At 37.7% G+C, this 17664-nt stretch overlaps 1 protein-coding gene across 1 annotated transcript; it reads left to right on the top strand.

The window, feature by feature from the left end:
- The first annotated feature begins 259 nt into the window (after window positions 1-259).
- On the top strand, window positions 260-17462 carry vax2 (ventral anterior homeobox 2). Its single transcript, XM_087789594.1, has 3 exons — window positions 260-727; window positions 3484-3671; window positions 15162-17462. The coding sequence occupies exons 1-3, from the start codon at window positions 493-495 to the stop codon at window positions 15645-15647; spliced, it is 909 nt and encodes a 302-aa protein (XP_087645720.1). The 5' UTR covers window positions 260-492; the 3' UTR covers window positions 15648-17462.
- Window positions 17463-17664: the final 202 nt, after the last annotated feature.

Here is a 17664-nt window from a genome sequence, read left to right as displayed (position 1 = left end):
TGTTGTGAGAAGCGACGTGTTATTCCAGGACCAGAGGGTCTGCCTGAGGGGCCACACCTGCAGCAGAGACCCCACAAGTCACAGGCTGCAGCGGGAGAAAGTTTCCTGCTCGCTGTTGAACCTCATTTGTGTTTACGTGGGTGAGCAGTGTGTGTGTGTGTGTGTGTGTGTGTGTGTGTGTGTGTGTGGCACCTCCCCACATTGATCCAGTTGCCCTCCTTGTACCTTTTCAGAAACACCATGGACTCCTCTTTTCTCGCCTAGACCCGGAGCCGGGACTCTCCTCTCGTCGCTTCCTCTGACGGACAGATCGTGATGCACGGACACCTGATCCCGGTCCAGATCCAGGACCTGCCATTGTAACGGGATCTTCATTTTTTTTTTTTCGGAGGGTGAAAAAAAAGGGGGGCATGCGCTCCTGGTTCCTGGACGACACAGCAACAGTCGTGAAGAGCAGAGGAGCCCAGAGATCCAGCCACGAGTAGTTTGTAGATGTTCGACCAGAACACGACTATGGGCGATGGGAACCACCGGTGTGGATCCAACCCGCTGTGTCCGGACCGGATGGAGGGGAAGTGTCGCCCCGACATAGGCAGCCGGTCCCCGGTGCAGAGCTCCTCGGACACCCCGGGCACCTCCGCCTCCACACCGACCTCCTCCAGCGAGGAGGGACACGACAAACTTCTGGGGGTTGACCCGGACTACTGCAGGAGGATTCTCGTGAGAGGTACCGTGACTACACTCCGCCACAAAAAACACACCATAAGCTCCAAAATATATATTATTATTATAGGAAATAATATATTGAATTAAGATGAGGGCAGATGACAAAGCAGAGTCTCTGGACCACTTTCACTTTATACTAGTACCAATAAATCACAACACTCTCTCTCTATATTCAAGTTAGAAATACGAATATTCTAAACAATAGTAGTTGCAATATTTGAAACCCCAGCAACATTTATGTAGATTATATCATCTCTGCTTGAATGTCATGAGCTGATGGTCTTTGCACCACTGGTCCTCTTCTTCATCATTAATTTATCGTTTTTTTTGTGTCCACACCCTCCTCACTATTTATTTTATATATATTATATATATATTATATATATTTATATTAGCCTCTAACACTAATACATATTGAGATATATAAATGACTAACTAAAATTGAATGTCTTTCATCTCGATTCATTTATTGTGCCATTATTATGATTTAAAATTCAAGAAAGATCTTTTATAAATAATGTACATGTAATATATAAATACATTGAACGAAACGAGTAAATGTAGTAACACCGCCATTACCATTAATGCGTAAAACAAACCTTATATGATTTTTATATTTTACATTTAAGATACTTGGCGTAAAACTAAAGCATAAAACCTTAACTCGCCTTTTTGATACACCAGCTTTTTGATACACCAACATGAGGTCCAGAATTAGATCGGATGGGAGTTTAAACCGTTACGTTCGAAAGAATCTAAATTGCACAAAAGCCTCGATCATGCATAATGATTTTGTTCACTGTTTCGAGTGTAATTTAATTTAGTCGATAAAATTAATATTGATAGAAGGACATCATACGCCAGTTCATTTGGAGAATATTTTTTTTAAATAAAAACTAAAAATTTTTATATTTAAACGTTTTAAATTAGCTTGACAATTTTACATATTATTTATTTTTATTTTCATCTCTTCAAAGTGTTTACGAGTGTGGATGTTTCACAACACAGTGGTCGGGGTCACCCAGAGGTCAGCAGGTCTGCGTGCATAAGCTCATGTTGTTTGCGTCTGTGTTCGTGAACACCACAGCAAATCTCCTCCATTATTCATCGAGAATATCTTCATATATATTTATATTTAGATTGGCTACATTGCTTTATACTTAGATTTCTTCATTTACATTGCAACATATAAGAAATTTGTGTGTGTGTGTGTGTGTGTGTGTATCTGTGTGTGAGGTAGAAGAAGGCCTACGGGTAAAGCAGACATCCCAGAATAACCCCGATTCAAAGACAGACGAGGTCGAGGGACAGAAACGCGTTATTGAATTTCAGTGTTTTTGTTTTGCAAATATTTAATCATTAAATCCTTTGCAATTTCTGTGAACCATTTTAGAAATGTGGACGTTCCACCTGTTTGTTTCATCTTTAATTCATTTTCCACCAGAGTACATATTTCATGAGTGGAAAAAAAATCGGACAAAGAGGATTTTTGTATGTGATAAATGCCAACAAATATTGGCGCCATTTTAAATGCCATGCGAATAATACGATGTATTATAAATTATTATTATTATTATTGTTATTTTTATTATGATTGACAGATGTACCATTGTTCGAATAAATTCGCCTTTTTTTGTCCGGTTTACTCAAAGTAATATTCCTTTTGACTTTTAAAAACAACAGTAAGCGCTCTCTACAAATGAACCGCGTTCGTCTTGAAATGATTGTTTATCTTAGAGACGCACATGCGAACTATCACTATCAGTTTTTTGTTAACATGCATACAAGTTAAACGGTTCTTAATTTGAAATCAATTTATATATATAGCATATCTTTGTTTGTTATCTGAATGATCGAATGAGTGAAAACGGAATTACTTCACATATTTCATTTAAAGTGGCCACGGTCCTACTGAACTTTATTACAGTAGCATTTTCAAAAAGGCAACCAATTATAAACTATATAAATCTGACTGGATGTAATGTCCGTCTGGGTAAATACTGTCCACAAACACACAGAAATATTATATTATTATTATATTCTATGTTATAAGTTTAAATAAAATAATCCGTTATTATTAATTTACTTAAATATACAATATATCATTCTTGTTTTTCTTTCAGTATTTAAACGGTATTGTAACGCAAAATATATTTAGTTTTATTTATTTAAAGTGAGATTTTACTGAAGTGCCTGTTGTGGTTTTTTTTGCCGATTTTTTTGTCAAGCAGCTAACGCAACTTCCAATTTTTCAATTGTTCGACTTGTGTTAATCGAGTAAAATTGTCGTGTAATAATCATTTTTCCATTTACTTATTGTAACAAAAATGTTCATTTCCATCACTCTCGTTTATAATCATTTTTTACATTTATTAACCTACAATATTCACAGGAACACGTTTTAAAAATAGCATGTGTTTATCTCAGTATAATCTTGTCAGTTTACATAAATTACATTCAATAGTACACACTAGATTCGTAGTATTCATTCATTTTGATCGCAGTTCGAGTATGTAACTGTAACAAAGCATGTATTATCTATTACTACATTTGATCGTTGATAGAACGCGATCTTCTAAACTCAGCGCATGCGTCACTAGTTTGGCTATTTTCTATCACGTGATGAGTTGCGTTTAAGTGACATCGGAATTTTTTATTTTAAACTCCCAGTTGATCCATTTAGAGAGATTTTTAAACAGTCTCCAGCAGGAGTTCATGGAGTTTCTTTTTTTATTTGCCCCCCCCCCCGCCGTACAGATGCTAAAGGCACCATTCGAGAGATCGTCCTCCCGAAAGGCCTGGACCTGGACCGGCCCAAGAGGACTCGAACCTCCTTCACCGCCGAACAACTGTACCGTCTGGAGCTGGAGTTCCAACGCTGTCAGTACGTGGTGGGGCGAGAGCGCACCGAGCTCGCGAGACAACTCAACCTGTCCGAGACTCAGGTGGGGCACACACACAATCACACACACACACACACGCACACACACGCACACACACACCCTAAATATGCTTAAAACACTTTGTCAATTAATGTCGGTGGTGTGACAAAAACAAATTGTACAACAACCTTATATGCTTGTACAAGAAAAAGGCAAATGGAGAAGATTCATAACTGTCGTGACCACAGAAAATTATTTGATTCCTCAATAGAAGTGCACTTCTTTACATCAAGTACCTAGTCGGGTCTAGGGGCCAGCACAGGCCCCTGAACAAATAGTGTGCAGCTTAAAATATCTGTCTTTAAATTCATTTTAAAGTAACCTTTAAAAAAATCCCTGAGGTAAATTAATAAAGATCCAGGAAAATGATTCAATAAATACTTTATAATACACTATTAACACGCTTGAACTTCTATCTTGCAAACCCTCTCAATGTAAATGTGATTTTAAAGTCAAGTGAAAACATTAAATAGAAGATAATTATATGAAACATATCAATTCTAAAAATCTAAAAAGTGATTGTAGTTACATGTGTGTGAGAAGGATAAACAGCAATAATAGTCCTTTGTTTGGCCTGGACTTTTCATGTTTCTATTTTTTTTAAATAAAAATGTTGGAGATTTAGTGAGTGACCAATAGTATAACGTTAGGTATTTGATCGTGCAATGAGGCAGATATTGAACATGCACACAGACACTATGTTTTCTACATGTGTTCCACAGAATGGTGGCTGTTGGGATGTTTTTAAAGCTAAATGAAGGCTAAAGTACATGTATGTTCCTGTCATCATGTGCAAGATAAAACTATTAAACTACGTGTTTATATTTAAAATGAACACGATGATTATTCATATCAGTAATTATTTGGACAGTTAAATATAAAAAGAGAAAACAATTGTTAATTTTACTGCCAAATGCATTTTCTGATCCTCCCGGAGCAATTGTCAGTCATTGTCTCGTCCTATAGATTTAAGAGTACGTTAAACTGCTTTAATCCAGCTGCAGGGGCAGCAGTCTGATAATGGCAGCTGGTTTTTAATCTTTAATGTAAAGTTGCATAGACGTCCAATGATTATCGACGCTAATGTCGCTGCTAAAATGAGCTTTTCTACTGTTGTTTTTGGAAAAGACGGTTCACACAAGATTGTTTGCTTTTAGAGGTTATCAAAGCTTTTCTTTGATGCACAGTTTTCTATACATCACTTAAAAAAACATTTAATGTAGAAAAAGGAAGGTTAAAATATAATTAGACTAGAAAATCTCACTAGTACAAACGCCTAAGTAGCTTTTATCAGTCCATGGTTTTCATTGTTATTGTCCTACAAGCTAATGTCTGATAGGCCGTTGGTCTCCAATGAGATTTTTTGTGGCAAAAGCCTCTGGAAATCTTCTGTAGCAACATTAAAACAACGAGCCACATGGAAGCAGATTCATTGATTTGAAATCCTAAAAACATTCCTAAATCCAACGTTTATTCAATAATTCATTTACTTTTCTTTATATTAAAATCTGTATTTATTAAGAGATAAATGGATACACTCTGGCAAAAGTATTTCCACCTTGTAAAAAATCAATTCTCATAAATAATAACTAGATAAAATAAACAATAAAATACAGACTCTTTCCAAATCAGACACAAAAGTGTACAAAAGGTAATTCAACATGTATATTTAAATGTATAATTATTCAACGGAGATATTGTAGAAAATCTCGTTGAATTGTGAACCCCCTTTCTTTTTAGTATATAATCCATACAATGTATTTGTTTAAAAAAAACAACAACTATAAGGAAGTCAGTGGAAGAAAGAGATGGTCAACAGCTGGAGCTGTGGCTACAAATGGGCCGGTGGTTTCCTCCTGAAGGCCACAAAGTATTTAAGCTAGTTTTTCTTTTTAATAAAAAAAAAAACTAGCTTACTCGAAAAATAAAAACAGCAAACAAAAGGATGCCAACATTTCTCACTCTTTCTCTTTATATATATATATATATATATATATATATATATATATATATATATATATATATATATATATATATATACATACAGTATATATATACAGTATATATGATCGATAATACATGAAATTATCTCATAGTATTGCCGTAAATGTTCAACTCACCTGTGACATATATCAGTGGGTAACTATTGTGCATGGACTGCAGTTTTTCTTTTGTTTTTTTTTCATTAAAGTACCTTGTTAAGTTTAAATTCCTTCAGGAAACACTATGGAATACCACACGGTGTGCAACTGGAATGCACTTTAGAAGATATGCAGTAAAATCAGTCTGAGAATGTCCTGAAGCAAAAAGAATATTTTAAATCGATTTGAAAAACTTCCTCCAGACCGAGCGAGTACATGTCTCTCCTTCACTCCAAAAATAGGATCATCATGGCTGATGAGAAGTACGACCAGAAGAAGAACAACACATGAGAGTTACTTCGATAAAGATGTGGATATTGACGAACGCTGACTGATATTGACGAGTGCAGTCGTGTTGCTGATCTGATCACCGCAAAACAAACTCACGTCCCTTGACATTAGCTCCAGGGCCCTCAGGCATAAGCACTTAACTTGGTACCATCTGCTGTAAAGACCAGCTTTGCAGTAGTTTGGAGTCTCTTGGGTCGGCTGAGACGTGACGCTCACGAGTCGTCCATTCTATCGGTGTTACAGAAAAGTGTCCAATCCCCTGAAGTCTTAGCCTGGTTAGCAAAGTAGCAACATTTCAGTGGATCCTTCTAACTGCAAAAGTCAGGGGAAGGTCACGGTCATTAGAATAATGTTAAACTAAACAAATACTTTTGAATAGAAGTAAAAAGATTAATTAGCCTAGCTAACCTTTGCACTAACTAGTATTTAAACTGTTTTAAAAGATAGGGATATAAAATAAATCAAACATGCAATATAAGAATGTATTATATAAGTTAAGTGACCTCTTCAGCCTTTAGCTTTATTACATTCCCTTACTAGACCAGCAGGTTCAAATGGTGAAATTATTTGAAAATATGTTTTATATTATTATATGCAAAACAACATGTCAGCTCTAGCTGAAATATTTAATTTCTTTTTATCTCTAAAGGTTTAAATATTCTTGTTTTTAAGTGAAACTAACAAGTCTAGTTCATTGACGATCTGTTAAACACTTGCATAATACGATTAATTAATATAGATATAATGTTAAATATTAATTCGATCGTTTTTGTTCAATCAAACTGTGAAACATTTATGACTTTTTATTAGTTTGTGATTTATTTTTTGTCATTTAGATTTCTTTTATTTAAACCAAATAACTTGTTAAGTAGGTCATTTATCAGGAAGTATATATATGAAATATATCATATAAATAGTACAGTACAATAGTATGATCCTATATGTCGGTATTTTAGTCCAGCAGATCATTTTTGCCTGCGTCAACTCTTGCTTTAATGTATTTATGTTCATAAAAATACATTTTTAATAACTCTTTATATGGGGTTTATTCAAGGTTTTATTAGTAACATGTAGAAATGTTGTGAATCTTCACCTGAGTTCTGCCTCCTCAACAGTCCATCTGTGTCTCTGCGCATCAGACATGATGATGGTGGTGTGTCTGCGTACAGTCAATGTCCTGCTTGTGTGTCGGGTCACTGGTGGCGGCCCAGACAGATGGTGTCTGGACTGGTCCGGTGACGTGGATCCGTGGAGATCCGCGGAGAGCCGGGTCACACAGAACCGGGATTGTCCAGAGACAGGAAAAAAGGAGACACTGTGGACTGTTTTCTCCACACAATAGAAAAGGCGACAACTCTTCCCTCTGTGTGACAACGAGACGCTGCAGAAGCGCCGTCAGGTTCTGAGTGGAAGTTCTGATGATTTCCAGTGATTTGACGAGCGGCTGATGAGGTAATGACGGCAGTTATAGGTCCGACTGATTGAGGTGTGTGTGTGTGTGTGTGTGTGTGTGTGTCAGCAGGTATAGTAGATAAAACCATAAATACACAAACAGTACCACAGAGGATGAATATTGGGTTATATTTATTCAACTTTTCTTCCGAACACATGGTTGGGTTTAGCTAACTGACGAAGGTCACAATTTCAAATGATGTTTTTCCACCCCTTGTTGTCGGCTCGTACAATGGGGCGCCATGTAAAGCCAGCTCAGGAAGCTCATCTGAAAAAGGCCTCGGCCGATGAATGGATGGCGAAGTGTGGGAGTGGCCGAATAAAAAAAAAAAAAAGGTGGGCCTCATAACAGTCCCAAGTGCTTTTGCACTAAGGAGGATTAGGCGGCCATATCTACCAGCGATGCTGTAAGACGGGGTTAACCTCTGGCTGAACCTGGACGCACATGTGCTGGTCGAAGCGCCGCGCTTTCACCGCAGAAGATAGTTGAGGTGAGCGTGTCACCGGGAGGAAGAGACGAGGGATGATGATGTCATTCGTGCTCGTGAAAGAAAAAGAACGATGAATGTTTGGACCTTGACCTTCCTGTCAAGATGGGTTTCCTGATGTAAACAAGCTGCTGTCAATTTAAAATATATACATTAAAAAAATTAACAAATAAGAGAAAACCCTTATTAAAAACTGCAATATTAAACTCTTTTTAAATATATCAATATTAAAGGTCTTTGTATGAATTCCATCAACTGTTAAAAAATATTCTGAAATTATCTTTATTTATTGTGTGTAATTTCATAGTTTTCTATGTATGATATCTGGAGCGTCAGGACTTACAAATAAAGTATTTCTTATAATTGTAAATTATTTAACGTTTTAGAACATTGTGAAAAAATAAAATTAGTGTTTTATCTTCCTCCCCCAACTCTTCTGTCTGGTTGCCATGACAACGATCAAAAAGATCTGTTACTCTATGTAATGTGGTTGCTCTTGTTTACTTTATGAAATACTATTAGAGAGAGATTGCAATAGAACGTTAGAAAAATCTATGGTGTTTCTTTAGTTATAATGTCTTTAATATATACCTTTAATTACCTTTCTATACTCATTACTTTAATTAATGGGTCTTATTATTTTGTATTTACGTTTTTTAATCTATTATTATCGATATGTTAATATGTATAAATCTAAATACATTGTGTTTTATGTTTTTGTTGTAAACTGCTGTGGCAACATAATGTGAATAAAATGTATCTTCCAAAATAAAGGTACCGTACATTAAAAAAATACTTAACTAGATTATACATAGATCCACTATTAATGACAATTATTATTGGATTCTACTGACGAAAAACTTCAATTTTAAACCAAAAAAAGCAATAAAAACAAGCTTCATGGGGACAAACCGTTAATTTGATGTGATGGATTTTGGCCACAGTCGACATGTTTGCACGAACTATGAAGTCATGTTTGAGTTTGTGAACACTTGGTTGAGTCAGAGGTTTAGTCAGTGGTCTGTCGCTTGTTTATGGGAACTGGAGGGTCCACTGGGCGGTCTCACCCACAGTTCAGCGGCCGCCGGTCCACTCGCTGGAGTCTCGGTGCAGTTTCCTCATGTGCTGTGGCTCATCACATGTCTGAGATCAGGGAGTCGGACCGAGGTCACGGAGGGAGCACCGGGCTGCTGGAGGGGTCACGGAAAGTGTAAAAAAGACGGTCACCCGGTGACTCCGGGTCGACCTCATTGTCACAGTCCCTTGTTGGCACTTTGCATCGCGGGACCAAACGAGTCGACGGCGAAGGTTTGCTTATTTCCCAGGTTTGCCGCCGTTTTAAACATGTTGACAAAGATGGTTGTTATTGTTGGGTCGCCCCTCTGGATGCAAACATATGGAGGCCCACTGATCTGGCTTAACCTTTACACCTCCTGAGTTTCTTGGCCGCATCCGAGCTCAGCACAGGTACTGATTGGCTGACCTTTGACCCAATGCCAAGGGTAGTCATGCGTGCCACCCCTGGCCCTTGTTTTTTAATATTCCCCTGCCTTTTATTGGAGCGACATCACCACCTTTCTTCGCTGACTTTCTTTCACACTTTTATTTCTCGCAGCTCTATTTGATTCTGTGACAGAACGAAAGAAACACAATGTGACTCTGGCTGTAAACTGCAAAAGAGAAACGACTTGGAATAAAACTAGTTATTATAGCCGTCAGAGAAGTTGATGATATAAAGACTGTTTCTTGGCACTGCTGTGACGGGCCCTTAAGAAGGCTTTTATTTTTGAAACTGTACAACTAGTTATTATTATTTGCTTCATTATGGTGTTAAAATACGAATGATACATTCGTGCACTTACATTTCATGTAGAGTTGAACTAGCATTGATTGAAAACAATACATATTTTGGGTATTAAATATAAAACTTTTAAGAAAAAAAACAAAACACATTTAATAAACACATAATATATTAATAATAATACTCATGACGAATAATTATTAAGTTTTGTTTTCATGTTCAGTTTTTTAATATATATCACAATAAGAAACTTGTATTGACAGTGTTGTAAAAACAACATGGAATTGTTTGTAGTGTCCGTACAGAATAAAAAGGTAATAAAATAACACAAAATAAGCCATAAAAATTATATTGCTACTGGCAATAACATTTTCTTGTTGTGATTCTTAATATGATTGAGAATAGTTTGTATGAATCGGCCTGGATGTGAAATTTAATTTCATTCACATAATAAAAAAACATTAAAATCAAATTAAATGCTTTCTATACGGATAACTACGAAGAGTTTAAACAGCAAATTGATACAGATAATGTTAACTAGTCTGATCAAATGTAACTATTTTACTAAAAAAAATATATATATATTTCAGGACTGTTTTATTATCACAACAGGAACATTTTTTCAGAAGGCCGGGGAAATCCAGGCAGCAATTGGACCGCGGGCCCCACTTTGCACTGGTCTGGCCTTTAGATGTCAACATAGAAATAATAATTAATTCAATATATAGATAAAAATAACTTTTTAATAATAGAAAAATCCACATTTAAACCATAAAAACGTCGACAAATTTAAACTTGTTCACATGTTTATAAAATGTATATGATCATTATAATGTATTCGCTAACTCTTTGAACAAAATGAGAGAAAAATCATCTATTTATTATTAGATATTTCTGCTGCTGTTGATTACAAACAAATTATAAACAAAAGTAGAAACATAAAAAAATAGACACAAATTTGACAAACCCAGCAAAATGCATTAATAAATACATTTAGCTAAAGCACAATTTCTCAGATTATTTTTTATATTATGCCTTTGTGAAAATGGACCTTATTTAAATTTATTGATATACTTTTACTACTTTTATTTGTATAATTCCTGCTGTGTCAAGAACGGCAATAAAAATAACGTTAAATTGATTATAATTATTTACAATTATATATTAAAAAAAACATTAAAGCTATACAAATGTTTGTTACACCTTCGAAAAAATTGCAAATGCGTTTTACTCTTAAACAATAAAAAACAAAATTTGTTCTTGATGTAACAAAACGATTATTTTTGTTATAATATATTTTGAACTGAACTAATTTCACACAATTTGCAAAGAAAATAAAATGAAATGGGAATGTAGAAAGCTATTGTGAAATCATTTAAATAAAAAGCCATAAATGAATGATGAATTAATAGGTATAAAGCTCTTTTTTAAATTTATTTAATTTGCGTTAATTATCTTAAATCATAATAGCATTTATGATTTCATTTATTTCTAAATTATGCTCTTTATTAATAAGACATGGATGATTAATGAATTGTTTTTTAATGCAGGTGTCGGCAGAAATTGTATTTAAACAAGGTTAACAGAAATAAATATATTATCAGTGGAAGAAAAAGATTCCAAAGATTCTATGAAGGAATCCAAGAGCGTGTGGGAGCAGATTGAAAGCGGAGAATGGGATTAATTGTGTAAATGATTATTGTTGTGTTTCACTGGATCCAACGGCGACATTGCTCAACATGAGCGTGATGACCCGATGAACTTTTGTACACAGTCGCTCCGACTCATCAGAGCAGGCCCAGCTGTCCTGGTGAGGCCTTCTCTGGTCCCTGCATGGCCGGGGCCGGTTTACTGAGGGCGAGGCCGGGGCAAATGCAGGTCACTGTAGATCCAGATCTCCAGCGGTAATAATCTCTGCCCCAGCTCTGAACTTGCCATCCCATTAACCAGGATTTACATGCAATAGTGTAGATGTATACGGAGCTTTCTTCTCCTCTCATCTGTCCACTGCAGACCACATGCTGGGAGTGGTTTGGACGATCATCCATGTTAAAACCCTTTCATGGGAAGTAAACACTGAGACAGTGAGTGACCTGATGAGTCTGAGGCTCCTCCCCCTCCTCCTGTTGTTGTCCTCCATCTTCAGCTTCCCGCCCCTCGCTGCCTCCTTGCGAGTCTGCTGGCGTCAGTCCTCCACCCTGAGCTCTGGGATCCTCTCTGATCCCATTATTCGTGCCGTAGTCATTAGCTAAAACTGTGATCTCAGTTGTCTTCAGTGCTGATGAGCTGATGCCAGGACCAGTTAGTGGTCTTTAAAAGTGTCTCCTGCGGGGAGAACAGACGACGCTGACCCAGGCTGGGTTCAACTCTTGTAGTTAACGTTAAAGTTTTATTCATTTTGCAAATTTAACAAACACTCTGGCTCCAAACAACACAAATAATAAGTTCATACCACGTCTACTTTGTTCTTAAATGACCACAGTCCTATATTTATATAATAATAATAATAATAATAATAATAATAATAATAATAATAATAATAATAATAATAAAAATACATTGTTTATGCAACACCAAGATTTTCCTACATTTTCTTTACATTTTACTTCCAACAAAGTTTAACACAAATTTGACCAATTGACAAAACACAACCAAACACACAAACAAGATTACAAAATCTAAGATAAAGAAAAATTAAAACATAAAGAAGCGTTCAGCCCAAGTAAAAAAAACACCTCTTTCTTTCTTTAGTCTGTTTGTGCAAATATATAAAATAAATAAACAATATATAATGATGGTGAATTAAAACTAAACTCCAAGAATGATGTGATTTTTGTGATTTAAAATGATTTGACAGCACTACACTTGTTTTATGACAAATATTTTGTGTGTTTTGTGTTTATCCTTTGCATGCTACAAATAAAAAACAAACATTTTTCACATCAATAAATACGTTTTCAACGGGTTAATATTCCTAAATGTGTAAAATGTTCAGACCTTTTTTTTGTTCAAATTTGTATTGTTTTTCTAGAATTATGTCCCTTTTTCGCAACTATTTACTTTCCTTTACTTCAGTAAAATGTCAATTTCTGTGGCTTTAACGTTTTTATTTGTATTCAATATCCTTCTTCTATAATGATAATAATAATAATAATAATTTAAAAAAAAGTATAATAATAACAACAACAATAATAATTGTATCTCTTTAAATTACTTGTTTTGAGTTTGATGTCATTTTATCATAATTGTAGGCTTGAAATACGATGGAAGGGAATAAAAGGAACAGCCTGGACACATCTACCCACTTTATATCTGCATTTTAAAGGGCCCTTAGATATAAAAACAACTTTAATAAAATAGAAATACAACAAAATACAGTAAAAATGATATAAAACATTTCTTCATGTGTGGCCTGTGTCAAGGGACCCAGCAGTATCAACACATCTATGTTTAAAACTCTGTCACCAATGAAACGTTTTTTTATTTAGATTGTCAGCCAAAACCAGAGTTCAAGAGTACAAGTCTTTGGGGGAAAATCCAACTTAAACGTCTCTTTAAAAGAAAATAATTGAACTTTTCCATGTATGTATGAAACATTCAACGGCGGCAGGTGACGTCTCCCCTCGTGTGGTCTTGAGTCAACAGCGAAACACAGCAGCTCCTCACAGTTGCTGCGAGTGTACATTATTAACATGTATCATCTCGGAGATGACTCTCCGTGCTGCCGTCTCCTTTGACCTCCCCCTGCCCTCCAACGAACATCCCAGCAGCCCCAACAGTCCCAACAGTCGCACACGCTATACATTAAAAGTTGCTGTTGCTCATATATTAAACATGGTCGGAGGAGGACACAAAGAGTTCAGATCTTCTGCTGCTGCTGCTGCTGGCGTGCCTGGACCGTCTCCGCTCGCAGGTCGTGAGAGAAGCAGATGACGGCGCTCTTTAATATAACCCACGATCATATGCAGCTATGTTTCACTGCTTCATCATGATAGCACTGTGTCAGCTGAAGTGTGAGCGTGCGTCGAAGAGCGGCCATGATCGCAGCTCCGATCCAATAGCAGGTGCTGAGGGATTACAAGGAGCTCGGCTGGTGTTCCTGCGTGGACCAGTGTTCCTGCGAGGCTGAGCCTGCACATGTGAGCTCGCCGAACACGATCGGAGCTCGGACACTAAATGACAAGTCGGGGAATCCAACGAGAAGTAGAATATATGCTGCTGAAGTTGGAACGCTGCAGGAAAGAGATGCTCTTGAGCAAGACAGATTTTGACACGGCACAGTAGGAGCATCTTCCTTCTACATCACAGCCAGGAATGATGCTGACGACAGATGAGTTGCTTACAGGAGCCTGATTCCCATTCTCTGATTTCTTCTTTTATTTGCTTGAGTTCAGGATTAGTCTAGTTTAGCATATTAGCAATGGATCTGTGGTCATTGGTGTCAAGAGTAGGATGGTACCTGTTGAAGTACCAGATTCTCTCTGACTTGGTATCCTTTAATTTTCTCCAAAATCAACCGTGTGCCTTTTATATTCATTAGTGTTTTAATTAGGGACCTGAAAATCATTTTTTGTGGTACACATAATGTTGGCGAGCTGTAAAGACACCATAGTATTACTCCACTAGGCGTTGTGGTATTACTCCACTAGGCGTCGTGGTATTACTCCTAAAGGTGCTATTGTATTACTCTGCTAGGCGTTGTTTTATTACTCCGCTAGGCGTTGTGGTATTACTCTGCAAAATGCTGTGTTATTACCCAGAAAGGTTCAGTGGTATTACTCCTCAAGGCGCTATTGTATTACTCCTCAAGGCGCTATTGTATTACTCCTAAAGGTGCTATTGTATTACTACTCAAGGTGCCTTGGCACTCCTCAAGGCGCTGTGGTATTACTCCTAAAGGTGCTGTCGTAATACTCCTCAAGGCGCTATTGTATTACTCCTAAAGGTGCTATTGTATTACTCCTCAAGGTGCTGTGGTATTACTCCTAAAGGTGCTGTCGTAATACTCCTCAAGGCGCTATTGTATTAATCCTAAAGGTGCTATTGTATTACTCCTCAAGGTGCTGTGGTATTACTCCTAAAGGTGCTATTTTATGACTCCGGTATCATCATGTTATTACTCCACTAGGTGCAATAGTCAGGACCCCTCAAAGTATACTTTGAAGCCACATCGTACTTAATACGTCTTTTAATCCGAAAACAGGTTTTCTGTATATGCAGGTAAAATATAAGAGGATGTAGATCTTCGGGGTCACCAGCTTCTCCTTCAGTTTAGGGGTGTGGTTACTAAGTGACTGACTGTTCTGCTTCTGGTCTGCAGGTGAAGGTTTGGTTCCAGAACCGGCGCACCAAACAGAAGAAAGACACGACGAAGGATTCCGACAAACGTTCGTCCTCTTCGTCCGAGTCGCTGGCGACCTGCAACATCCTGCGGCTGCTGGAGCAGGGTCGCCTCCTCTCGGGGCCGGCGCCGCCCCCGAACCCCCTGCTCGGGCCCCCGCCGCACCCTTCCAACGGCTCCTTGCTCAGCGGCTCCTCCGCCTCCCCCGGCATGGGCGGCGGCACCCCTCCCTGCTCCCTGGCGGGGGCCACGTTCGGCCTGTCGCTGCCCTCGCTGGGAGGGACCCCGCCTTCACCGCGCCTGGGGGTCCCCCCGCCTCACTCCCTGTGCTTCTCCATGCCTCTGCTGGGGGGCGCTCACCACGAACTCACGTCCAGCTACGGCTGCGGCTCCTCAGCGTTCGAGCCGTACATGCGTCTGGACAGAAAGGAGGCGGATCTGAGTGGGAAGAAGACGGTCTCCTAAGTCTGAAACTTATCTTCATCTCCAGGACCTTCGCTCGGGCACCTGGAGCGGTGCTTTTCTAGTGTCCAACAAACTGTGTGAAGACGCTTCCTCTCAAAAAAAAAAAAGAAAAGAAAGATAAAGAAACTTTCAAACTGGGACGGATATTTTTTTTTATCAGCTCCCTCTTTGCAGTCGTTCTAAACTTATTTTTTTTATTTCCGTCCAGTGAGTTTCTGTGTGTGGTTCTTCTATACCGGCCTTCTAGAGGGGAAAAAAAATCCGGCTGAATCTGCAAGTTTCTGTAAAAATCTTTCCATCTTTAGCTTTTTGTGGATTCACAAGATGGAAGAAACACTGAAAAAAAAAAAAAAGAATCGTAGCATTTTATTATCGGTCTGTTTGTGGTCCAGCAGTAGTTTTCCTGTAAATTATTGATTTGGTTGTGTTCGTGAAATATGTGGTGATATCTGGACACATCATCTGGATCCAGTAGTTGATATTGGAAGTAGTTGCGTGAGAAGTTGTTTAGATTCTGCCAAATCATGTAGGGACCAAGAAAAATCATCTCAGATTCACAAACATGTCAGAAGGAGATTTTGGCCATTTTTTTTTTTTGTCTTGAAAATGTTCGCAGATTTCTATTGGGTGCTTAATATTTGAATAACTTTAATTACTTTTTCCAGCCCTTTCATCGTTGTCTTCAAGGCTAGGTTCACATGCATCCTTCATGTCTTCCATATGTGGCTCAGATGTTTGTTCAAGAGGATCAGGTAGTTCTGATGCTTTACTAGTTGATCACAGCAGGACACCAGAAAAAATTCAAAGAAAATCATCAAGACTAGAATCGAAAACCACTTGCGTTGTGAACGTGGCCCTCGTGCAGTATATCGATCCGGTCGACTCTTCAACACATCCATGAATGCAGAACTGAAGCTTTTTCTTTTTTTTTCTTCATTTTCCTAATTTTGTTGAGATTTGTGTTGGTTCCATTGTTGATATTTGATCGGTTGTCTGGTGAGTCCGCCGCCCGTCTCTGCTCATTGAAAGCACTTTACGTCTGTAAGCTCTTCTCTCTCTTCGTTTCGGCTTCTGAAGCGTTCCTAATGTTATTGGGTGAAACTGGATATTTATTATTTGAGGAGGAACGGCAGCTTCTTCAACGATGATGAACCGAGCTCAACGCATACGCATCTAAAGTGGGGTCAGGCTAGAGTACTTGACTCCACACACTCCGAATGTACACCAGGGCTCAAAGAACCAGGTGTGCTCCGTTTATCAAGCATCATAACATGATGAGCTACATATACCGACATAAAACCTAATTAAAAAGCTCTGGCAAGAACAAGAACAAATCCAAACTACAATGTTCTGAAGCTTCAGTGTTGCTACAGCTTTAGCGCAATGACATTTTTTATTTTATTTGTGCGTTACATTTGTTTGTTCTGAAAGTTGCAGTTATTTAAAACCCATCTAGAGTCACTTGGCTTCATTTTCTGTGGCTTATTCCAGGTATTTCAGTGTCACAGGGAGTTGCTTCATCCATGACACGAAACCCGTTTAAAATCACACAGTTGGTTAACATTTTTTAGATTGTAGCTCCAGATAAATATTAATGACCCATTGTGAGAGTATTATTGATTTAATTTCAGAAATGTTGTGAATTTCCCTTCCGTCAAAAGAATCATGATCCTGACGACCCTCGGGCGCCAGATTTCAGAAATACCCTCTTGAGATAAAAATGTCATTTGGAACAATTTCTTTCGCAGCTTCTGTAGTAGAGACTGTGGAGACGCTTTAACAAAGACCATTTAGACCCTCAAATAACTCTTGAAAAATTATATTTGTTTCGGTTATAATCTGGCTGAGTCGATTTAAAATAAAGTCATATCAGAAAATAAAGCTGTCGAAAATCTGATAATAGTTATTAGTTTCTATTGTGAGACCAGATGCAAAGATATTTATCTTTATATTCTGATTGTTAATGTTAAGGAGGTTAGTACACTGACTGTCACACATGGCCAGGGATACTCAAAAA

This window comes from Callionymus lyra, chromosome 4, assembly GCF_982586985.1.
Source record: "Callionymus lyra chromosome 4, fCalLyr1.hap1.1, whole genome shotgun sequence".
In the NCBI taxonomy this organism is placed as follows: Eukaryota; Metazoa; Chordata; class Actinopteri; order Syngnathiformes; family Callionymidae; genus Callionymus; species Callionymus lyra.
The sequence above is the reverse complement of the archived record's forward strand: the minus strand, read 5'-3'. Positions and strand labels throughout refer to the sequence as shown.